Source organism: Crocodylus siamensis, chromosome 4, assembly GCF_052110815.1.
Source record: "Crocodylus siamensis isolate JL-2025a chromosome 4, ASM5211081v1, whole genome shotgun sequence".
Classification (NCBI taxonomy): domain Eukaryota; kingdom Metazoa; phylum Chordata; order Crocodylia; family Crocodylidae; genus Crocodylus; species Crocodylus siamensis.
The window spans coordinates 202,004,584-202,029,171 of record NC_143398.1 but is presented as its reverse complement, the minus strand read 5'-3'; the positions used below and the strand labels follow the sequence as shown (position 1 = coordinate 202,029,171).

Below are 24,588 nucleotides of genomic sequence, written 5' to 3'. Positions count from 1 at the left end.
AGGGCCCCACTCACCCGGTGGCAGAGGACACAATGGCATAGATGGTGGAAGAGTGGTCTAATGGGGCTCAGGCCTACATGGGGCAGTAAGAGGGCCACAGCTGTAGGCTTCCAGTGGCTGCAGCAGAGGTAGGGAGGGGCACATGTGCAGTGGTGATAGGGGGAGTGGAGCAGGAGTAGGCCCTGCACAGCCATGGCAGGCACAGGACAGAGTGGACAGGCATGTGCACAGATCATCTAGGGGGCATGTGGAGGGAGGACCATGGGGAGGAGGGCATGGGGATGCATGCCCCTGGATCTGCACATGGAGCAGGGCAGGGCAGGCTGGGGCCAGGGAGGCAACAGGCTCCTCCTAGCATGGATCTTCAACTGTGCAGTCTTGGCCTGGGTGGCAGCGGTGGTGCTGGGAAGGGGGATACAGCAAATTTTTGGGTGCCTGCAGCACCCCCTCCACCCCAGAGCCCAGCTCCCAGCACTGCTGCCACCAAGCCTGAGAGCTGCACAGCCAAAGAACTGTGCCAGGAAGAACCCGAAGCCACCCTGACCCCACCCTACCCTGCCCCATGTGTAGATCCTGGGGCATGTGCCCCCATGCCCTCTTGGGCTGCCTGCCCCCACTCACACCCCCTGGACAAGCTGCTCATGGTTCTGTCCTGCATTCCCCCCCACCCCCGGCTGTGCAGGACCTGCCTCTGCTCCATTCCCTTACTCACTGCTGGGCGGGGTGCAATTTGAGACCCCAGAAGCGATGAAAGGAGCAGGGCACAGGCAGGAGCAGGGGCTGGGGGACAAGCAGAGGCCTGGGGAGTATGTGCCCCCCAGGCCTTTGCTTGTCCCACCACCCAGCCTGCCCAGGCCCACTCCCCATAGCCCCTACTCCTGTCTATGCCTGGCTCCCTCCCTCACCACTGGAGCTTTGACTTGTCCTGCCCACCCATGGCACTTTCCCCTCCCCCTCCCCCTTTCCCCTCAGACTTATCTCATTGTTTTTTAATTTAAAAAGTGATCTCCTATCCAAAAAAGTTGGAAACTACTGCTTTACTGCAATGAGTGCAGGTGCTCATATGTAACCCACCCCCTCTATTTTATATCTGTACCATTTATTTGTTTTCCCTTGGCTTCCCATTTATTAATACAAAAGATTTCCACATTATCAGTGCTTTCCTTTGCTCTGGTCTGTCCAGATTACTTTGACTTTGTGTTTTGGCTCCTCCCAAATGGAGGCCATCTTAGGGGAAGGTCTTGGCAATGGAAAAGGGTGGAATTGTTATTGGTTGGAGTTTGTTTGTTTTTAATCAGAGCTGAAATTGGGGTAAATCTTGTGCTGTTGTTTGGAGGGAACAGTGAGGGCCATATCATCTGCTGCATTAAACCAGACCTGTGCTAGTCAGCAATACAAACCTGTCTTTTCCAGCCCCTGGATGTTTTCCCTACCACAAGTAGGTTCTCAGGCGGCATAGTTACTATAGTAGCCTTAATGCTGCCACTCCTGCAGTTAGCACAGGCAGTTCAGACAGTAAGAAAAGTTGCTATACCCTCCAAACCGTAACAAGTCCTAGAATCTCTATTTGCCAGAACAGCTATTTAGGCTGCGTCCATACTTGGTGTAGACATCTGGTTCCCCAGGGAACATCCATGCCAGGTGCCCTGGGGCACACAGCAAATTTCTGTGGGGGCAGAAGGGGAAGCTGGACCCAGCATTGGGCAACAGCCTTGCCTGGGGTCCTACCAGAGCTGCAGCAGCCGCAATTCTTCTATGTAGAGCCGGGCTGGCAGCTGCAGCATGGCTGCACTTTTGAGCAGCAGAGCTGCCTGTGCATGTACCACTCCACCTTTTTTCTGTGCTCCCTTTCAGCGCAGAGAACAACTGAATGTACCATATGTGGCGGTGCAGACATCTCTGTGGCACCACATACCACACTTGTCTGGATGCAGCCTCAGAGTCAAAAGCAATTTATACCACTTAGGGTAGCATTCTCACTTTATCTCTAATAACACAGGTAAGCTCAGATACTACTATCAGTATAGCTGGGGTAGCACGCAGTTGACAAGCATCCCCAATATATAAGGGCTTTACTCAAGTTCTTTGGTGAGTTTTGTAACCTGTACCAACTTTCATACTGCCATAGTCAGTCACACTGCTAGAAGTAGTAGTCACAGGAATCATATAGTGCAGACACATAAGGTGGAAACAGGCACCACCTTTCATTGCCTTTGTGCCACCATAAAAAATGTCTGAAGTTGTGATCACAACAAAAAGCCATGGTAATTGTTGCTGCTTTGTTGTGATGGATGTATTTGTTTTATGAAAGGAGAGCACAGGCAGCCTGGAGCTGTCCACACTCCCCAAATGCCCCAGGCAGGTGGTATCGTGGCTTGAGGGACTCGGTTCTGCACGTACCAGGAGTTTTCAGATGATCAGACCCCTCAAACCTCTGGTGGGTGTACCCAGCTTTCCCTGCTTCCAGACACGCCCCAGGGATCTGCAGAAGTCTCTGAAAGTGGAAAACTCAGACCTTCCTTGGTTCCAGGGATGCTCCCCAGAGATTGCCTGGGGTGTGTCTCAGGAAGTAGGAAGCGTATTGCCACAAGATCATGAGCAGGGCAATGAACAATGTGTGTTACACCCAGTGAAACAGATTGGCTGTTCCAGGACACATCCCAGTACTGTTGATCTGCTTCATTTAGCAACATCTGTTTCTAGCCATAGTGAGTCAGATCCACATGGTGCAAATAAACCTAGCACTGAAGCATAAAAATCTTGTCCTTTTTGCCTTTGAAAATCTTGAGGCTTTTATTTTAATATATTAACAAAGAGCAGCATTTTAGTATTTTATACAAATCACAAATGTGTTTTTACTGTAGACAAGAGTCAAGCCACTCCCTGTGCTTTCCAGTAACAAAAGCTTTATTTTCAGTTTTGTCCAAAAAAAAGAGTAACAATCACCTAATTGTACTAGAACAATCATAACAAAAAATCATCCAATTTTATAGTATTCATCTAAAGAAGTATTTGTGGGTAGTTGGGCATTTCTTCTTTCAGTAATCCTGCAATCCCTTTGCTAGAATTTCCCATAAATTTTGGCCTCAGATTCTGTATCTTTAATAACTGTAGTTTTCACACAGAAGATGTCTCATCCTGAAAAGAGGTTTGCCAGCTCATTTCAGTGGAACCAATCAGCCAACCTTTTTATCTCCACATTTAACTTCTATAGACCACTCAAAGATAATTTGATTTCATTTGATTGTCTTTCATTACTGACTGGCATATTGGACCTGGCAAAAAGCCTTCCACATTCCTCAGTGGTAATAAGCTTGTCATAAACCCATCTGTAGGGTACTCCTGGAACCTTGAGTTTCTCCCTGCTGCCCCACTGCTTATCCCAAGGTTTGCCCTGGGATAACTCCTTATCCCTTCAGGCTTCAGCTCTATAGCCCTGACACTGGACCTCACAGATGCAGCAGGGAAATCACTGCCAGCCCCAGGTGCCTTCCCCTTGTTTCATAGTTTCATAGTTAATAGTTTCATAGTTAGTAGGGTCAGAAGGGACCTGAGCAGATCATCACGCCCGACCCCCTGCCATGGCAGGAAAGACTACTGGGGTGAAACGACCCCAGCAAGGTGATTGTCTAGCCTTGTCTTAAAGACCCCCAGGGTAGGAGCCAGCACCACTTCACTTGGAAGTTGGTTCCAGATCCTAGCCGCCCTGACTGTGAAGTAGCGCTTCTTGATGTCTACTCTGAATCTACCCTCTACCAGCTTGTGACCATTATTTCTAGTCACTCCTAGTAGTGCTTGGGGAAGCAGGGACTCCCCCAATGCCTGCTGGTCCCCTCTGACTAGTTTGTAACAGGCCACTAGATCCCCCCTCAGCCTTCTCTTGTGGAGGCTGAAAGGTTCAAGTCCCGTAGCCTCTCCTTGTAGGGCCTGCCCTGCTGACTCCTGATCATGCGAGTGGCCTCCTCTGGACCCTCTTCATGTTGAAGTGTGGCACCCAGAACCGGATGCAGTACTCCAGCTGCATCCTGACCAGTGCTGCATAGAGGGGGAGGATCACCTCCCTGGACCTGCTTGAGATGCATCTATGGATGCATGACAAAGTGTGGTTGGCCTTCCTCACTGCATCCCCACACTGCCGGCCCATGTTCATCTTGGCATCAACGATGACTCCAAGAACCTTTTCTGCCTCTCCACTGATGAGAAGGGAGTTCCCCAGCCTGTAGGTATGGTGCTGGTTCTTCCTCCCCAGGTGCATCACCTTGCACTTGTCAATGTTGAATCCCATCCTATTCTCACCTGCCCACTTGTCTAGGTCCAATTGCAGTCTATTCCTCCCTTCTAGTGTGCCCACGTCCCCCCACATCTTAGTCATCAGCAAATTTGAACACAGTGCTTTTTACCCCCTTGTCCAAGTCACTGATGAAGATGTTGAACAGTGTGGGCCCAAGGACTGAGCCCTGGGGAACCCCACTGCCCACATCCCTCCAGGTCGAAAATGACCCATCCACCACCACCCTCTGGGTGCGGCCCTCCAGCCAGTTGGAGACCCATTTGACTGTGTAGATGTCAACACCACAGTCCCCCAGTTTCTTAATGAGAACGGGGTGAAAGACAGTGTCGAAGGCCTTCCGAAAGTCCAGAAAGACTATGTCCACTGCTTCGCCTGCATCTAAGGATCTGGTGACCTGGTCGTAGAAGGCCACCAGGTTGGTCTGACAAGACCTGCCTCTAATGAACCCGTGTTGGTTGCCCCTAAGCATAATCTCCCCTGCTGGCCCCTTGTGGACATGTGCCAGAATAATTCTCTCAAAAAGCTTACCCAGGATCGAGGTAAGACTAACTGGCCTATAGTTCCCCGGGTCCTCCTTCCTCCCTTTTTTGAAGATGGGAACCACATTGGCCCTCTTCCAGTCCTCTGGCACCACACCAGAGCACCACGAGTGCTTGTAAAGCTGTGCAAGGGGTCCTGCAATGACCTCAGCTAATTCCCTCAGCACTCTGGGGTGGAGATCGTCTTGACCAGCTGATTTAAATACATCCAGTCCCTCCAGAAGTTCCCAGAATAGATCCTCCCTGGCCCTTGGCCTAGGTGTGCCTCCCCTGGGGCCTGAGGGGGGCCCAGTGGTGGGGCTGATCTGGTCCCTGCTCAGGAAAATGGAGGCAAAGAAGTCGTTAAATAGGTTAGCTTTGTCATCTGGTGTGATGACCAAATTTCCTAGCGTGTCTTGCAGGGGCCCGAGTACCTTCTTTTCGCCCCCTATATATTTAAAAAAGGACTTCTTGTTGTCCTTGATCTGGGAAGCTAGTCCCAGTTCCACCTCTGCCTTGGCCTTCCTGACTGCCCCCCTGCATCCCCGAGCAACCACAGTATAATCCTCCCTGGTGATGACCCTCTCTTCCATTGGGTGTACACCTCCCTTTTAGCTAGGAGACATTCCCAGATGGTTTTGGTGAGCCATGGGGGCTTTTGTGCCCTCCTGCTCCCTTTGATCCGTGTTGGGATTACCTCCCTTTGGGCTTGGAGGATCGTCTCCTTAAGGAGAAACCCCTCTTCTTGGACACCTGGCTCCCCTCCTCTGTGGGACCTCAGTGCTTCCCCGACTACTCTCCTTAGCTCATTGAAGCCTGACCTCCTGAAATCTAGGGCTGCTGCCTTGCTGCAGGCCTTTGCCACCTTACGCTGGATGGTGAATTCCAGCAGGCGATGATCGCTGTCGCCCAGGTGGTCGAGCAGCCGCAGCCCCCTCACCAGGTCATCACCCATGGCCAGCACCAGGTCCAACAAGGCATTTCCCCTGGTGGGGCTGTGCACCTCCTGGGTTAGATGGAGGTACTGCATTTGGGCTAGGAACCTACGTGAGCAGTCAGACCTGGCTGGCTGCTCTTCCCAGCAGGTGTCTGGAAAGTTCAAGTCACCCATGATGACCACATCCTTTGACCTAACTACCTCCAGTAGTGAGCGGACTTGTGCTGTGAAAAAAAATTTTACCCCTTCTTTTCATAATTTTTGGCCCCTCTTTTCATAGCCTGGAATATCACTTGCCCAGAGATCACACTTTACCACAGGCAATCAGAGGAAACACAGCTCTTTAACCTTTGTATCGCCTCTGCATAGAGTTTGACACTTGAACTGGTCTGACAGTTTAATAGTAGGTCCTGATGGTGGAGTGAGGAAATTTTTGGCTTACTCTTTATATTAGGGTTCTACTTACAAAGAGCTGGTAAGTAATTAATAGATGTTTTAATAATAGAGTTCAATGTTTTGTTCATACATATGGATTATAACCATCTGTAACGCTTCCTACTGAGGTGTTTGTAATAACCTGCAACACTTACTTGTGGTCTATAACATGTTTATAATGCCTATGAATCATATATCACCACTTTATAATTAAAATAAATTTACTACAGGCCACCACATCAGGAGGAAAAGCTGGATCTGGAATTTTCCAGGCAGCCTGGGGAGGCCGTGCATGCAAAGGATGTTGTGGTCATGGGTGATATGAACTACCCTGACATCAACTGGGGGAGCAGTCAGCCAGGTCTAGCCACTCACAAAGGTTCCTGATGTGCATATAGGACCTACACCTCATGCAGGAGGTACTCGTCCCCACTAGGGGAAATGCCATACTGGATCTGGTGTTAGCCTCTGGGGACGACCTGGTGGGAGATGTGCTAGTACAAGGGAGGCTAGGGGACAGTGATCATGAAATGGTCCAGTTTGTTATTCAGAGGAAGGTGGGGAGGGTAACTACCACAGCGGAAATGCTTGACTTTAGGAAAGCTAACTTTGATGTGCTCAGGGCAGTAGTCAGGAAAGCACTCAGAGCCCAGGGGGTAGCTAGTATGGGTGTCCAGGAAAGGTGGTCCTTCCTCAAGGAGGCTATCCTTGGGGCGCAGCAGGATGCAATTGCTCTGTGCAGGAAGGTGGGAAAAGGGTCCAAGAAACCTTCATGGCTGAGCACAGATATCCAGGCTGGCCTGAGGGCAAAGAAAAAAGCATACTGGCGGTGGAAGCAGGGGGCAGGGACAAAGGAGGAGTACACCTCCCTGACCCGAGCTTGTAGGGATTTGGTAAGGGAGGCTAAAGCAGCTAATCTGGAGCTTAGATTAGCTTCTGGAATTAAGGATAACAAAAAGTCGTTCTTCAAGTATATAGGTCGCAAGAAGAAGTCTCAGGGTAACATTGGACCCCTACAGGGCAGGGCAGAGCAGTTGGTGATGGACGCACGAGAGAAGGCAGAACTCTTCAACAAGTTCTTTGCCTCCGTGTTCCTGTCTGCTGACAATGGGGTGCTCTCAGGTGATAGCATAGAGAGGCCCAGGAAGGATGCAAGTCCCCTGACTGTTAGTTCAGACCTAGTTAAGGACTACCTGGAGGGTTTACATGTGTCCAAGTCAGCGGGCCCGGATGACCTTCATCCGTGGGTGCTGAGGGAATTGGCTGGTGTCATTGTGGAGCCATTGGCACGGCTGTTTGAGGACTCCTGGTGCTCGGGCCAAGTCCCTGAGGACTCGAAAAGGGCCAATGTGGTCCCTATTTTCAAGAAGGGGAAGAAGGAAGAGCCTGGCAACTACAGGCCAGTCAGCCTCACTTCTATCCTGGGGAAGGTCTTTGAAAAAATTATCAAGGGCCACATTTGTGAGAGCCCTGCAGGGGAAGTGATGTTGAGGGGTAACCAGCATGGGTTCATGTAAGGCTGATCCTGCCTGACTAACCTGGTCTCTTTCTATGACCAGGTAACAAGGAGCTTACATGTGAAGGAGGAAGTCGATGTCATCTTCTTGGACTTCCAGAAGGCCTTCGACACAGTGTCCCACCCAATTCCGGTGGGCAAGCTGAGGGACTGTGGCACTGACAAATGCATAGTCACATGGGTGGCAAACTGGCTCCAAGGGCAGACCCAGAGGGTGGTGGTGGACAGGTCGATGTCAACCTGGTAGGGTGTAGGCAGCGGAGTCCCCCAGGGCTTGGTCCTTGGGCCAGTGCTGTTCAACAACTTCATTAGCGACCTGGATGAGGAGGTGGAGAGCACCCTGTTCAAGTTCACTGATGACACCAAGCTGTGAGGTAAAGTGAATACACCGGGAGGCAGGGACCGCATCCACGCAGACCTGGACAGGTTAGAGAAGTGGGCAGATCTGAACAAGATGTGGTTCAACAAGGACAAGTGCAGGGTGCTGCACCTGGGGAGAGGGAACCAGCATTATGGTTATAGGTTAGGGGCTGACCCTCTTGGCAGCACAGAGGCAGAGAGGGATCTTGGAGTCATGATTGACTCCAGGATGAATATAAGTCGCCAATGCGATGAAGCAATAGGCAGAGCCAACCACACCCTGTCATACATCAACAGGGGCATCACTAACAGGTCCAGAGAGGTCTTGCTCCCCCTCTATGCGGTGCTGGTCTGGTCGTAGCTGGAGTACTGTGTCCAGTTCTGAGTGCCACACTCCAAGAAGGACGTGGAGAACCTGGAGAGGGTCCAGAGGAGGCCACTCGTATGGTTGAGGGCCTCCGTGGTCAGCCCTATGAGGAGAGGCTGAGGGACCTGAATCTCTTCAGTCTCTGCAAGAGGAGACTGAGGGGTTATCTTGTGGCTGCCCACAACCTTATCAGGGGCCATCAGCAGGGTGAAAGTCTGTTTACCAGTTCTCCAAGGGCCCCCTTGGAGTCACCAGGAACAATGGCCATGAGCTGAGGGAGGACAGGTTTAGGTTAGATATTAGGAAGAACTACTTCACTGTAAGGGTGGCCAGAGCCCGGAACAGGCTTTCCAGAGAGGTGGTGCTCTCACCTTCCCTGGAAATCTTCAAGAGGAGACTGGATAGGCACCTGGCTGGGGTCTTATGATCCCTGCCACCCCCACTGCTCCTTCCTGCTCATGGCAGGGGGTTGGACTAGATGATCTGTCTAGGTCCCTTCCAACTCATTGATTCTATGATTCTATGAAATAGAAACTTAATGGAAAATGTGACCAAATTAAGGTCTTGAAAGAGAAGAGGTTCATATTAGATGTTCTGTGTGATGTAAGTCTTAAAAACATAGACAAAAGACTACACCAAAGCCACGTAGTTCAGCAGAAGATAAGTTAGAGGCTGGTATCACCATCACAATTCCCTTTTCCATTTCCCTTGTCCAGAAACTAGTAAAGCTGGGGACATGGTTTTGTGCTCTTGCCCTTCTTTCTTATTCCCTGTATCCCCCTTATCCCCTCCCCATCAGGAAAATTTTTTTTGAAAACCCAATAAAATATTTGTTTGTAGGTAATTATTAAGTCACAGCTCATCCTTACCTAAAATCCTGAAATATAAATATAAAACACAAGTCCAGCTGAACACTAACTTACAGGTCTACTATAGCACATATCCTCTCAATGGTCCTGTAGATCTTCATACCACACAACACTCACAAAAGACACCCAGCCAGAAAGTGGAGAAATCTAATCAGCAGTTAATAGTGTCCTTCACCAAATTCTTGGGAAGACTTCTAAGGAAGTCTAGCCAAGCACACAGAGCAAGACGCTAAGCTAACTAATACGGCACAGCTAACTGTAACTGGAAGTTATTGTCAAAGAAAAATCTTTGATTTCAGCTGCCGATGGCAAAAAGGGCAAAAGGTTAACATAACATATTTCGTCATCATAGTTCCGTATTCAGCCCTCCCCCAGCTTAAATGTAAAACACATGCGCAGTCATTCTTGCGTGAAACTTGAGCAGAAGTAAAAAACACGCAAAGTCTGCTCACAGTCATAATTGGCAGTCCTGTAATTATTCAAGCCTGGTGTGTTGTGATTGGCTACCTGAAAACCTTTAATTTTGGAAAGATTTCCGCCTTCTGCAGAGACCTCCACGCACACCCAGGAGACATAGTCAGCAACCTGGCCAGTCGCTGACCCCTCCCCACCTGCGGCGAAAAAAAATTTCAGGTGTTGTATCCGAATTTTTGTCGACTCGTCCATTCTCACCGAGAGCTCACGAACGTCTTTAAACCAAAGTTACCTGTACGCTTTGCTGAAAATCTGTACCAAACAGTTCATGATCTGTGCAATGAAAAAGCATCTGTAAGCTGAACTGAACTTCTCCTTTCTTACTGTGTAACCACGACTTCCTTCCTACGCCACAATTCTTCTGTGGTGTAAGTAACAATAAATCTTTAACCAAAACGCATTTAAACTCCCTGACTCCTCTCGCTTTTCCACCTGTACAACCACCGTACCGTACCCACGTCCAGCCGGTCGTGCTGACCCAGGCTCGCAGGTCAAGGGTGCACCGGTCCTCGGACGCGACAGTTATAAGTACAGACTGCCCTATGAAGTTAAAACATAATTTCTGCTATCAAGCTGATCAAATGTCAATAAGTGCTAAACAAAGAAATTAGTGCATAATGATATGAGACAAATGCCTTTTCAAGCATGATACCCAGGGATACAAAAATTGGAAGCAAACAATAAAATAGATTTGGTAGAGTCATGGTGAAATCTGTTCATGTGTATATCAACCTGTTGGCACAGATAGCTCCTTTCCTATCTTGTCTTAAGAAAATCCTGGCATTATGACATTAAACATTACAAAGGAATAAATCATCGGTACATCCAGTGTTGCATTAAACCACTCAAGTCATTTTGGGCAAAAGAGAGAATAAAATACACATGGACTGGTCATGCCTGAGTGTACTAGAAATTAATATTACAACTGTCATTTCTGTTTGCATTTGCTTTACCAAAAGAAAAGTCAACGGCCATCCACAGTGATACCATTCAAAGAAAAAAAGTGGTATACACTCAGTTGTCATCTGTATTGTTAAAGGTGACAGTGAAAGTATATAACCATAATGTAAAGAACAGCACTATTTTCCAGGATTCTCACCTCTGACCTTGACAAAGACTCAATTATTCCTGTTACCAATTTTATAAACCCTAAGGAGACATTTGTTATTTCTTGTATGACAAAATACAATACCAAGAAAAGTTGAACCCTTATCTACTCAAATAAAAGGTTTTATTAAAGAAGACTGTAGCTGTACAATTAATGACTGAAAATGTGCAAACCTGCCTGTAGTTTTTATTCTTTTTTATTCTCACTGAAAAAAAGATCACTGCTTCTAATTTTTGCCATCTGAAGATATGTCATTGAATTCAGTCTCTTTTGGGAAGCTAAGTCTCAGAAGCAGGAATCATATGCAGATGGCCTCATTAGGGGAAAAAAAAAATCAGCTTTTACCAGTGCTATAAGCCAGTAGCATAATAAGGGCAGGGCAACAGGGGCAACCATTAACATGGGTGGGGTGTGAAAAGAAACAGCTTTTGTTGGAGCCATGCAATTGTGATTGTGGTAGTGACAGCAACTAGAAATTGCCACTGCCCCTGGTAGTGTCAGCCGCTGCCAGCACCCTGCCATGTTGCTGCGCTGCTGCTATAGGCAGTAAAGTGTACATGGCATAAAATATGCATTGTACCCTGAAGGAGACATAGTGTTTACCTCCATGTCCACTCCACAGAATTAGATCTCTCAAGACCTGCTCATGTCTCAAGGGATCTAGAAGACATGCTTGCCCAACCAGCTCCTTGAGGTGTTCTCTAGGGATATGATGTGAAAAAAAATCTGTTTTTAAGTAGTGCCCAGGGGCTGCATTTTCCATGTTGCACACAACGAAGTTCAAGTGAGCAAGTTCATCATCAGAGTGTCTAATAGGAAACTTTTGCTGGGAAGGCTACAATGCTTCTAAGCTACAGAACTCCATAGAGATGTTTCAACAGTGTGAAGATGCCAAAGCCATTGTAACAGGGGGCCTGCGTGGAGCCGCTTTCCCTGCGGCCTGCCCACCTGTTCCTGGGCTAACCGCCTGCGTTCTCGCCCACCACACCTTGATATTAACTAGTTAATAGATGTTAATCAAGTGGGAGGCTGCCCATTTCCTGCCCCAATGCCAGGGGCCACTACATGTGGCTCCTTTCCTTCCCTACACTGCAGCCCAAGCCTCACAAATGGCATCATGTTGTTCTTACTATCACCAGCCCCTCGCTAGGCCCCAGAATCCTACCATTGAACCCCACCTAGATTCCTCCCCTCAGGCGGACTCTTCCACCATCATACCGGGCAACATAGCTCCCTGAGCTGCTTCCCCTTCGGGTGTGATCCCCCCACCGCGACCTTCGGCTACTACCCCTGGCCCACCTCCAGGCCAGTCAGAACCCCAGGCCCTCGGCTCTTGGGCCTTCCTCAGGGTGGGCTCCCCATCCCTTCAACCCTTCTGGTCCTGGCCCCAGCATGCGCCAGTCAGGGGAAGTTCAGACAGGCCCTGAGTCAATGGCCCTTACTCTTCTTCATGGGGTCCACCTTCCTGACCCTCCAACAAGGGGTAACCCACCCGGTTGTGGGGGCTAGGGGTTAAGGCGCCCCAACCCACCTTTCACCGGGGTGGTAACTGGCCTGGCATTTCCTGGGGGATCCCACGCCACTGGGAGCCCCACCAGGCCACCCACTCCCAGCAGGGTGCAGTTTTAGGTCATCCCCAGGACCTGGAGCCTCCTTACCATCCCCTACAGTTCCTCCCTTACCTCCAGATAATATCAACAGCCCTCCAGCCAGGCGATGTTATTGCCTGGCCTGCAACAGCAGAACTGCTCTGTATGGGCAGCCCTGAATCTAAAATAGCTGCCCCCATCAGGCACCTGCCAGCTGCTGCCTTCTGGCCCTTAAAGTGGCAGGCACCAACAGTGCCCTGCCACAGCCATACACTCACTCTCTGTGCTTTGCCCTGTAGTTTAGAAATGTTCTCTGTGAAGAGACTGATATTCCCTTCAACTCATCTGTCAAGATTAGAGCATATCATTTGGCCCTAAATTAACAGGACTTCTGCCTCTGGCTCCAAGAAAAATCTCAGAGCTTAATTTAGAGTGCATTGGGCCCTTAAAAAGGGTTGCTGAGTCCTAAGGCCACATTTGAATGTCTAGAGGTCAGATTTGGTGGACTTTTTAAAAGCTCGTGTTTGAAAACTGAGGTTAATGCTTAGCTAATTTTAATAAGCTACCTCATAGTCCTCAGCAAAAGTGCTTGACAACTAGTGTTAAATGTTTTTGAGGTGGAAACAAAATGAATGTGAGCCGTATTCTTGTGCATGTTTTGCATATTTTTTTGCAAGTTATATAACTTTAGTTTTGGAAAGCAATTTTCCAAGTTTCACTGAGAAACAAATCTGATTTGAAAAATCTTTCTTCAGCAGGGTTGGTTTGCAGATGTTATTTGCACCATTTATTTATCAAAAATAACTAGAAAATGTTTTTAAAACATCATTCCAAACTGTACAAATAGAAATGTGACATGCTTGGCATGGCTGTCTGTTTTACTTATACTGTTTTACTATTTCATATTCTGAGCAAACAGGGAGGCTATTTTCCCCAAGGGTTCAGGAGGGCATACTATTTCATTTCTTCAGAAAATTGTTTCTCTGGATTTCAATCTTTTTAGCTAGATATGACAAAACATAGTATCAAGAACACTTATGCTTTTTATCAGCTCTATTTTCAAAGTATAAATAATAGATCAGTATATATGTAAGGTGACCACGTCTTATCTAGAAAATCAGATAAACATCAGAATATTTAAATGAATCTGTACATTTTCACAACTATATCATTATGCCTTTGAAATACATTCATAAGACCAATTTAGAGGGACAGAGCAATTCTGCAGATATCTCACCAGTGTTAATAATACTTTATGCAGGTGGCATTCAATTTTCTGAATCCCTGGGTTAATGAGGCAAATGCATCAAAATTAAATTGGCCTTACAAAAAAAATTCAAACAAAATTGTATCTGTCACATTATTCAGACTAAGCCTTCTTTTGTATGGCTCATACTGGCTAACAGTATTTTGGCTCTCAGCATCATTACACTTCTGTTCATGAAGCATCTTGCAAAAACTTTAGTCTCAAATGTTTCAAGAATCAAACAAATCAGGCATCCATGAGCAAATGAACATAATGTCTTGCTATGATATACCATGGGTATTCTCAACTAGTGGCACACAGCTTTAGCTGAGCAATTCCCATTAGCATTAATATACCCCTAAATTTCTACTATCCTATCACTTACGCAATAATTTGAGCATCAACTCAATTTCATGGGGATTTCACTGTTGCAAACCTTTGTGATATTGCATTGAGACAGCTTAAAGCTTTCATGGATTTTGAAATGTAATTGAACAAAATCTATATTAAAGCATCTTCAGGTTTGAGACAAGATCTCAAAAGAAAATAAATTCTGCTTGCAGACTGCCACAATCTGTCAAAAAAAAAAAAGCTATTGCAGTACATAGACCTGAATACTGTAAGATCAAGGGAGTCTTTCACAAATAAATAATAGTATAGTAGGAATAGTAAAGATAATATTTATATTAATTCCCAACCTTAATATATAACAACAAAAGAACAAAATGAAACATTTGCGCTATCTCATGGGACAGATCCCACCCTTGCAGGACTCCCATATGCTTCAAATCCTTTTTTTAAATGGCTTACTATATGTCCTTATTTATAGGACAGAAGAATTAAAGCTGGACAGATACCACTAATTCAGTGTATGCAAACTACCACCAAGAAATGCTGAGTGGGGTAAATATTGCAGTGTTAATTGTCTTTTGTAATGCAACATTTCTAAATAGTGACTTGCATTCCTCTACACTGAGGGTCAACTATAATTTCAGGAGGATTTCACTGTGGTTTATTGCCCTTTAATTAAATAAATAAACCTTTTATCTTTAAACTTTTCATAATTAAATATAACTAAACTACTCTGTTTGCAACACATACCATGGTCTTGTCTGAAAATTTGTTTTAGACCTTCAGCATAATGAGTTCTGTCTCCTTTTATTTCTAAGCATATTTCTTCAACTTCCCATATATTAGCAGGAGGCTTACAAACTAGACTGCAGTACTGTGGGATAAGGTTATACCTCTCAAAACAACTGACTACTACTACAATTTAAAATTTCTTCAATGGAAACTTTTTTTGAATATCAGACTTCAAAAAAAAAGGATTTGGGTTTTTTTGATTCTTTACTGGGGGGCTGAGGAGAGAGAGGTATTGGTTTGTTTTTTTAAACAAATTTTGGAACGTTAAGAATTCCTTAGTCGATATGGTTCCAAGTCCTGCAAACTTTTCCATATAGAGAAGCCTCTGTACTAACATGCAGCAGCTTGGAGGACAGAAGCCTTGGTTAGCCCCATTTATGTAAATGAAAAAATGCAATTCCATCACAGAGCAAATGTAGGTACATAACCAGAGTGCATCAGGAGATCGCCAACAAAACTTCTTTGCTGGAAAATAATAATTTATCAAAACACATTTTTCCACAGGATCTAACCAGTTTCAGAGAAACTTGCACCCAGCAAGTTTTCACAAGATCAACTTCAAGCAAAAGGAGCACTGAAAAAGAGAGACCCAGCCCAGCATAGCCAATAGTGCAGCCTAATGATCAGGGCACTTGGAAACCCAGATTCCAGTCCCTACCCTAGACCAAGTGGAGCTGGCCCCTGAAACTATGGTGTCCATGTTCCAGGAGAATGACTTGATCACCAGCCCATGCCCAGTTCCAAGGTGGGTTTCTTTGTGCTTTGGACAAAAACACAAAACCTGTAAAAGCAATTTTTTTTTCTGAAACCAAAACCTCTCTCAAAAAATTTTGTTGAATGGGAAAGACATTTCCTGTAACTTTATGTTTAAAACAGGGTGGGCAAATCCTATCTTTATAAATATAAGTATGGAAATTCTTGTACTGGACAGAGGTAGTTCCAGAGTGTGCTGTTGGGAATCTGAATAAACTACAGAAATGTGCCATATCTTCCCATATACGAAAGGGCAAGCATTGACAGACATTCTGAATACCCACTCACTAGACGACGGAAATACTATCTCCCCTTCATATGCTGATTGCTGTGGTTACAAGGAAATGGCTGGATTCTGTCATATTTAAGGAGACATACCCAGAAAGTAACTGTTTAAAAAGTCACTATAAAAGGGAAACTCCAGATCCCCATAGGAAACAGGGTTTACTTAATTTTCATAAAACTATAGCTAACATTAGGAAACATTTTGAGGCAGGAAATAAAACAAATTACCAAGTGGTGTATGCCGAGACAAAATTTTAAGAAACAGGGATTGTATTTGTACCATGTGTTGTGTTGTGTGTCTTCATGGGCCACCAAACAGTTTGCCGTGTTGCCATGCTCAAGATCTGGAAAGTTTGATCTGGAAATTTTGTAATGGTACAAACCCTCACTACTTTTGAGACCACCTCCTTCCATTCCATCAGCCCCAAATACTTAACTCCCCCATCTTTTTTTTAATTTTAATGACTATTGTCTGTGCAGAGAAGTTCTCCTTCTTCTTCCAATATTCCTCCATTTGTTGCTTTAGAAGAGCTTTATTGCTCATTATCATGCAGTATGCCAAATTCCTTATTGCTATTATTATTAAATTAGCAAACTGCCTGTCAAGAATGATGGTGGGTGACAGGGACAGAGCCCCCGGCAGCCCTCACCACTCCACCCCGCACCATTGCCACCTCTCAGGAACTGGAGGGTAAAGCTTGTATGCAGTGGCTGCAGCCGCCAACCCAGCACCCTGTGCTGCTGCCATTCCACATCTGACTGTGCAAGCCCCCTCCCCTCCCTCACTGTTGTTGGGGCCCAGCAGCAGGGCATCACCACTGTGACTTCCCATCCCCTTCCCACTCCCCTGAGTTCCACCCTGCTGCCTCCCCATCCCTGCCAACTTTTGTCAGGGCCTGGCAGCAGCACGCTGCCACCATGACCCTCCCTCCCTCCCTCCTGCTGGGTGTTGTTGCGGGGCACGGTGCAGCTCGGTGGCTCCCTTGACTGCCTGAGGTGGGAGGCAGGTGGGGATGGAGCACTACTACCCACCACCCATGCTGCTAATGCAGGCCAGGAGCAGGGGAGATGAAGCTTTCCCAGCCATCCCTGCCACCAGCACCCCACACCACCACCACCACATCCCAGGGGTGGCCTGGCCCTCCCCAGCCCTGATCCTTGAAGGCAGCAGGGGCGTGGGGTGCTGGTGATGCAGCACTGGCCTCACACCCAACTCTGTCCCCTCAATCATGGTGGCGTTGTGCTATGCCAGTCTGTCCCCTGTGTCCCCCTCTGCCAGGGACAGAATGCCACCATGATGGCGGGGACAAAACTGACCAGTGCCACTGCTGCTTCTAAGGAGCAGAGCTGGGGGGTGGGGCAAAGCCAGCGCTGCAGACCTCAACCTCCACCCCATCCCTGCTGTCATGGCAGTGCCCCACCATGCCAGTCCATCCCCACCGTCCCCCTCTGCCTGGCCTCACTCCCCTGCATCGGCCCTGCATCCTCAGTCCCCACTCCAATGGCAGTGCTCCCCCATGTGTGTCTGTCTGTGCAGATCACTCTGATTGGTTGTTTCAGTAAGCATTGTGACTGGCTGCCGAGACATCCAATCAGAGTGCCTATAAAGCATTACAGACAGACAGACTAAGGCTTTTATTATATTAGAATAGCATTGTGAATTTCCACTCAGCACGTTCTGGTGGACTTCCTGTGCTTTCTGCCCGCAGTACATAGATGAGTTGCAAGCACCTGGCAGGGAAGGGCATGTTGGTGGCAAAGCTTCACCTGAGGTCTTTAAGTTCAGCAGAGCCTCTGAGGTTAGACTGGTTTCCCACCAGATGTCAAACTTTAGTATAGATGGTTAGCAGGTCCTCACCTGAAGGAGCCTTAAGTTTGCTTCTAGCAATGAGGACATAGCCTTAGTCCCTCTGTCTCCCTGTTCCCAATGTCTTATCCTGTGCTCCTTTTTCCCATACTTTGCCAAACCGATTTAGAATGCTTGATTTGTAGGACAGAGACAACATGGTATATGTTTGTATAGTGCCTACTGCAGTGAGACTCTCTCTTTGATTGGGGCTCCTAAGAGCTACTGTATTACAAATAAAACTATAAAGACTTTGGAGACCATCACTAAGGGGAATTTTTAATGCACTAGTTTACCATGCCTATAAGACTAAATGCCTGGCTGGTGATGGAGTAGGCATCTCAGGAGAATGATAATGGGATTTACTTCTAGGTTATCACTTCAAATTTTGCCCCTGACAGTATTGATGGAAAGTCACCATCTGACAGTTATTCAGTTGCTTGTTTAAAAATGACCTGGTGATCTCATTCTAATTCTTGGTGCAGAGGTACTTATAGCACAAAAGCCACCACAGGTATTAAACTGTCCTCATTTTGGAGGTCTTTGGAGATAGCAAATTTTTTGGGACAGGGACTATATTTTTGTTATGTGTTTTTACAATGCCTAGTGCACTACAGACCCTACCTCTATACACATAATAAATTATAACGGTAGGCCAAGCAAAGAGAGGCTGCAGATACTACATTAAAATCTTCTTGATCTCTTCAGATGGTTTAAAAATGAGACACAGCGATGAGGCAGCTTACATAGCCTCCACTTATTATTATCTCTCTCCTCAAGTGTACTTTTTCTCTTCAGGTTACTGTAGGCATGGCTATATTGTATCCTTGGTGCTCTCTGGCAAGGATGGTCTGGAGCACACCCTGCACAGTCACTCCTGCTTGAACATGCTAAACACAAAAATGCAGCAAAGCCACATTACCACTTTTGAGTCCTGTGCCTCCAGCATGCTTGAGAAGGGTCACAGGGAGGCCCCCATTGAGCTTCTGTGCCACCTTTCTCAGCATGGTACATGCAAACACAAGTGGGTATGCTGGGAGTACTCAAAAGCATCTCTCCCTGAGAGTGCCAGTGATGTGATACAGACAAACCTAGATAACTTCTGCTTGTGTGGATATCAATGAGGCACCTGCAGGAGTCTAAAAAGACACTTAAAGTTCACCTAAAGATGAGGACTACCTGGCCTTTGCAGACATGGGTCCTTGTCCTGAAAACACGATGCATATAAATAACATGACTCAGGAATAAAATCACTGATATAGCACTCAGATGGGTAAAGTTGTATATGGAAATGCTCGAGACAAAACTATGGAGCTTTCTATTGGAGTGAAAAAATTGTAGTGAGAAGCTTTAAAACAGCGTATCTCAAAAGCAGTATTGCTATTAACTGCCAACTGCAGAGGAATCAGAATTCACTTGTTTCTGCTACTGAATGACATTAAAAAGCTAGGACTCATGAAAAATATTCACCTTCCCATGATTTTGTAAATCAGAAAGTCTCCAAAGATTAATTCCTACATTTGCACTATTTGCAAACTATATTTAACTTAGAAGCATCCTCTTTTCTGAAATAATTGCTTATAAGATGAGAGCTCAACCACAATCTCAAGTGTAGTAAAGGTAATTGCTGCACTTACTGCTCATGTCATGTTGATGTATTACTATGTATCAAAGGTCACAGTTCTGTACTCATACATTATCAAATTTGAAAGAGCAATATTCGATTCTGACCAACCTTTAAACTGCCCACGATGTGTGTGAAAATAGATGGAGGACTACCTTGGTTGAAAAAAAATGAACCCATGTTTCGGAAGCTGAGGGGTCAATGAGCCAGACTGACAGGGTTAGATATCAGTAGTATGCATCTAATACACTCTTAGATTATCAATGAGGTGCAGTACAATGATCAGAAACTAAAACAGCTCTACTAATGAAAATGAAACAGCCTAAAAAAATTAGGTAATACAGGCCTGTGACATAGGGCAGCACCTTGTGGACAATAATGCAAAAATAAGGACATAAATCACCATTTAGACATAATAAACTCCATAATACCTACCCTGCAATGTTTACATGCATTTTGAAAGGAGACTCACAAGACAAAAGTCACAAATTCTGTATTTTCTTGTAAAGCTGCAACACTATTTTCATATTGAATCAAAGCCAGGTTTTGAATGCCCCTACTTCACTGCACACACAAAATTTAGTGGGTTTTTATGCCACCCCGACCCAGCATGAGCTGAGCGTTCATGCCATGATCCAACAATTTTCACAATTGTTTTTCTTATAGATAAATTGGTTATATCAGAATCAACTCAACCTTGAACAGCTTCTGCTTTCTACCTACCAATGTGATATTGGCAAGAGGAGGATATTTTGAAAAAGAGCGGAAATAACAGAATCATTGCAATAAAAAAAAAATCACATCATCTCAGAAACATAACCCATATCATCTTAACCCACTGCCAGGGGAGAAAGAGATGCTTGCTTAAAAGGCACATGTAGGTCAAACCCTGGAGAGGCCTCACAAGCACTAATGGTTTGTAACCCAGATAACTTCTCAGCACGGTATAATGCAATACTTGTGGTTTTGGCTGACACAATTCAGATAGAAGAAAGCATCCAAAAATCTTTCTAAAATCATAGTTTGTTTTTGCAGTGAATACACAGACACAAAAGAGAGCATATGTTTACACAGTTAACTGCTAGGGCTGTGCAAAGCTTCAGTCACTGATTCAATTTGGCAGAGATTTGGCCCAATTCGGTGGCTGAATCTCTGAATCCAAATCAAGTCAGGAGACCCTTTAATCTCTCTAAATCAATAATTTGGAGAGGTTTGGAGAGATTCGATGGTTTGGACGTAGACACAGCTTCAAGTGTTTTTTCTACATACCTCAAGGTACCAGGTGGCTTGTGAATGCTGCAATGGTGGGGTGGAAGGAGTGTCCCATAGGAGCACGGGGTGGTCTCCAGCACACTCGGCAGCAGACCTGGAAGTGGACCAGAAGTAGTTCTGGTCCACTTCTGGGTCTGCCTGGGAGCACGTTGCCCTCACCCCCACCACCCCCTGCACCTCTCTGGTTCAGCAACTGATGCCTCCTGGGAGGCACCTGGGGTCTCCCTGCAGCCGATCACTGAGCCAAAGGGGTGCCCCCCATGTGCTTGGTGGTGGACCCAGAAGTGGACGGAAAGTACTTCTGGTCCACTTCTGGGTTCACCACCGAGCATGTGGGGGGTCACCCCCCGGTGCTCCTGTGGAATGCTCCATCCACCCCACCATCTCAGTGTTCACAAGCCACTCCTGGTACCTCAAGTTATGTAGAAAAAACATTTAAAGCAGTGTCTATGGGCGAATCACTGATTCTCTGAATCAGCATCGAATCTTCAGATTCAGATTCAGCCGAATCAAATCAGGACAGCGATCCAAATCAATGAATCAAATCACTGTCCCCAATTCAGGCCAAATCTGAGTCCAAGTCGAATACTGACTGTTTTGCACACTTCTATTAACTACTGGTATATTATTTTACTTGACAGAGCAATTTAGAATAACTGAGCCTTACCAGAATATACCAGATCTCACAGAGTGAGCAAAATCTTAAATTTCTTATAGATACACTTTCTTAGAGGGATGAATTTCCTAGGAAGACAACTCAGAACCCTGGTGACATATTCTGATCATGAGCTGAAAGATCAGCTTGCCATTGACTTCAATGAGTGTCCAAATGTGTTCACTTGTATTTGGTTTGACTGCCTTAGTGCATTTAACTTTCATTTTACTATTCAAATGGCAAATCAATGTAATATAATATATTAGGCTAGATTCAAATAATCTCAGTAGGTGCTTGACTTAGGCAGTGACTACTTAAGTGCACTGAAGTGTACAGAAGACAATTCCAACTGGCTAGAATCGCCCTATGATCAATCAGTGCAACTAGCTATCCATTATAGCCTCCTTTATACTCAGTGGTCACAGGCAATGAACCTCCAGAGAGTAATTCACAGACTCCATATGTTAGTTGGACAACCAGCTACAGGCAGGTAGCAAGCAAAGAAAACAAAAGTACAAGAAGGATGCCCAAAGGCACACCCCTCTGCCTTCAGTACCCTCGCACCATGTCCTCCACTGATGACAGAGTACAGCAAACACAGGATCAGAGCCAGCCTTAGTGGTGGGTGATATGGGCAACCACCCAAAATGCCATAGTCAGAGAGGTAACACACACACACACACACACACACACACACACACACACACGTGTGTGTGTGAACACCCCACACTCATAGGAGCACTCTCTCTCTGACCTGTCCCAGCAGAAGTAGCAGTACCCATCCCGGCCCAGTCGGGCAGCTGGAATAGAAAGAAACAAACAATTTTGACTTTTAATTGGAAGTTAATGGGTGCAGACAGAATTTATGTTTGTTGCACAACTGGCCCCCTGAAAGTGTTCTACAGCCATGCCATGATATATGTACATGGTTGCAGAGCACTTTTAAAGTGGCTGATCACATGATAAAACCCTCGTCAAATAACAGATTACATGAAGGTACTCCACTTTGGAGCCTTAGGGAATTTGTATTCCCTAGAGTTAATCTGTCACCCGATCAGGGGATGTCTGCAGGGAGGGAGGGAGGGGGATGGGGATAGGGATGGGGAAGGGGGAGCAAGCTGCCAGCTGGAGTTTGCCCAGCCTGAGCTGAAAGCAGGGGGGTGGGGAGAGAGAGGGGAGGGCCTGCCTTATGACTCCCCCACCCTCCCCACAGCAGCTACCTCCCTCCAGCTTAGGCTAGGCAAACTCCAGCCAGCAGCTCGCTCCCCTTCCTACATACCTTCCTGAAGACAGCCATGGATCTGGGAGAGGGGATATGGAGCTGGGGGAGAAGGGTGGTTCTTTAGCTGCAGGCAAGCTCAATTTCCATGCCCCTCTCCCCCCTGCAACCCAACAGGCGAACATCTGTTGGGGGGTGGGCTCTCACTCATGGAGCTTTATTTTTTATTATTCTTTGGGAATGTTCCCATGTATTTTACTCAGATATTTACAATCTCTTTCAGATTACTCCAGCAAAAGCCAAAGTGCAGGAGTAGCCCCTTTGCTTGCCAGCTAAGTCTGGGAGAATGCCCAAAGTGGGCAGACTGTAGTAGCTGTACTGAAAAATATTGGCACTTGTTTCCTGAAAATATTCATTGATAGAAACCTATAAGCATTTAAAATAAAATAAAAAATTCATTATGCCTCAAAAAGGAGACAGAAATGAGGTAATAGGAACTGCAGATCTGCATATGTATGAATGTGTGTGACTTTTTTGTTGGTTCTTTTTTGCAGACCAACAGATTTTCCCTTTGCTTCCTTGGATGTCTGGGAATAACTCTGAAATGCTAGTCCTACATGGCGGCAAGATATCTAATGAGGAATGTCAGGATCAGCAGAATTGTCTTGTGTGTTTTCTTTCTTTGTGTCAAAATGAAGAAACTGATTATAAAGTGGATGTTGTTATACATCCTGGAGATGCGTAAGGTCTAATAGTGATTTAAAATTATAGTGTTGCTAATTTCCATGATTTTGTTATGTTTTATCATGATTTTTTTCTTAAAGCTCCAGCTCCTGGAAATGATTGATTTTACATCAAAATTTAACATTAATTTAAAAATAATCATCAAATCCCTCCCTCCCTACCACATGCACACACACACACCCCTTCTAGGTCTCATTTTTTAAATGTAATTTGAATGTATCCATATGAAGAAGATCGAATGCCAAATAACAAAGAAAACACAATTCCTTTTCTCAAATGTTATTTTTATGGTCCAACCCATGTTTTTTCATTACTTAGAAGTAACAATACTTACAACTTCTCTCTAAATTTTGTGTTCGTTCATGCAACAATAAAACTAAGTATTGGCAAAGGTTTCTGCTCGTCTCAGATGTCCTCTGGAGTTCCATAGATTGCAAGAATGAAGAGACTGATTACAAAAGCTGGACATTCTTGCACTTGAAAGAATTAAGTGATTTTTTTGACTGTAGCATTTGAAAAGACAGGCTACTAACTGGATGGTCACACTGGTATAACTTAAGGCTTGTAGAAACTTGAAATTTTTGTTTTCAGGAAAATTCAGTATGTCATTGCAAATCAGATCCTGGAAATCTTGGGGTCCCTGGTTCCAGGGTAGCTTGCATGCTTGCAGAAACATAACTAGCAAGGTTGGTTCCCTGGAAAAAATCCTACTGGAGAGTTGGGGGAGGCAGGGGGAAGGGGAGAGTCAGTCTTACTTGCCCTAGGGAATCAAACTCCACTGCTGCTGCTGCCATGGCAAAGTCTGTCCCTAGCTGTTGTTGCACCCAGTTCCTGCTGTTGCCACAGTGCATTCCCAGGTGCATTCCCATTCTGGTGCCCCCTCTAGGTCAGTACCTTGAGCTAGTAACCCACTCAGCCACACCTTCTTATGCTACTGTTAGGTACAGGAACTGTTTTAGTTCATTTTCATTTCTGCAAAACATTTTGGTTTCAGCGAATCAGAACTTTCTAAGGATTAAATTGTAAAATTTGCCCATCAGCCTTAATGCAGATATTACAGTTTGTTATTTATTTAAGAAATGCAGAAACAAAGGACTGGGAGGGATCTCAGTAACTGTATTGAGAAGAGAGCTGAGTGCCAAGAAAAACTGAGAGGGCGATTAAAGGCACGAAAATACTATTTTGCTTTAAATCCTCAAATCTACCATTTTGAATAATCTTGAATACTTAGCCACCAGCCCATCTCCTGATTGTTAACAAGTTCGCTCAACATTTTTGAGAAGTTGCAAGTTTCTAACCTGGCATGATTCCAGGAAGTCATTATTTATATTGAATAT

General features: G+C 45.7%; 1 protein-coding gene across 1 annotated transcript in view; it reads right to left on the bottom strand.

The window, feature by feature from the left end:
* LOC149867443 (uncharacterized) overlaps positions 1-24,120 on the bottom strand; it is a 193,253-nt gene extending 169,133 nt beyond the window's left edge. Inside the window, exons 1-3 of the mRNA XM_090041709.1 lie at positions 24,007-24,120; positions 22,568-22,634; positions 22,043-22,088 (exon numbers count right to left, since the gene is read on the bottom strand). Coding sequence (XP_089897835.1) covers positions 22,043-22,088; positions 22,568-22,634; positions 24,007-24,120 — 227 coding nt within the window. The remainder of the gene's footprint in view (positions 1-22,042; positions 22,089-22,567; positions 22,635-24,006) is intronic.
* Between the last annotated feature and the right edge of the window lie 468 nt (positions 24,121-24,588).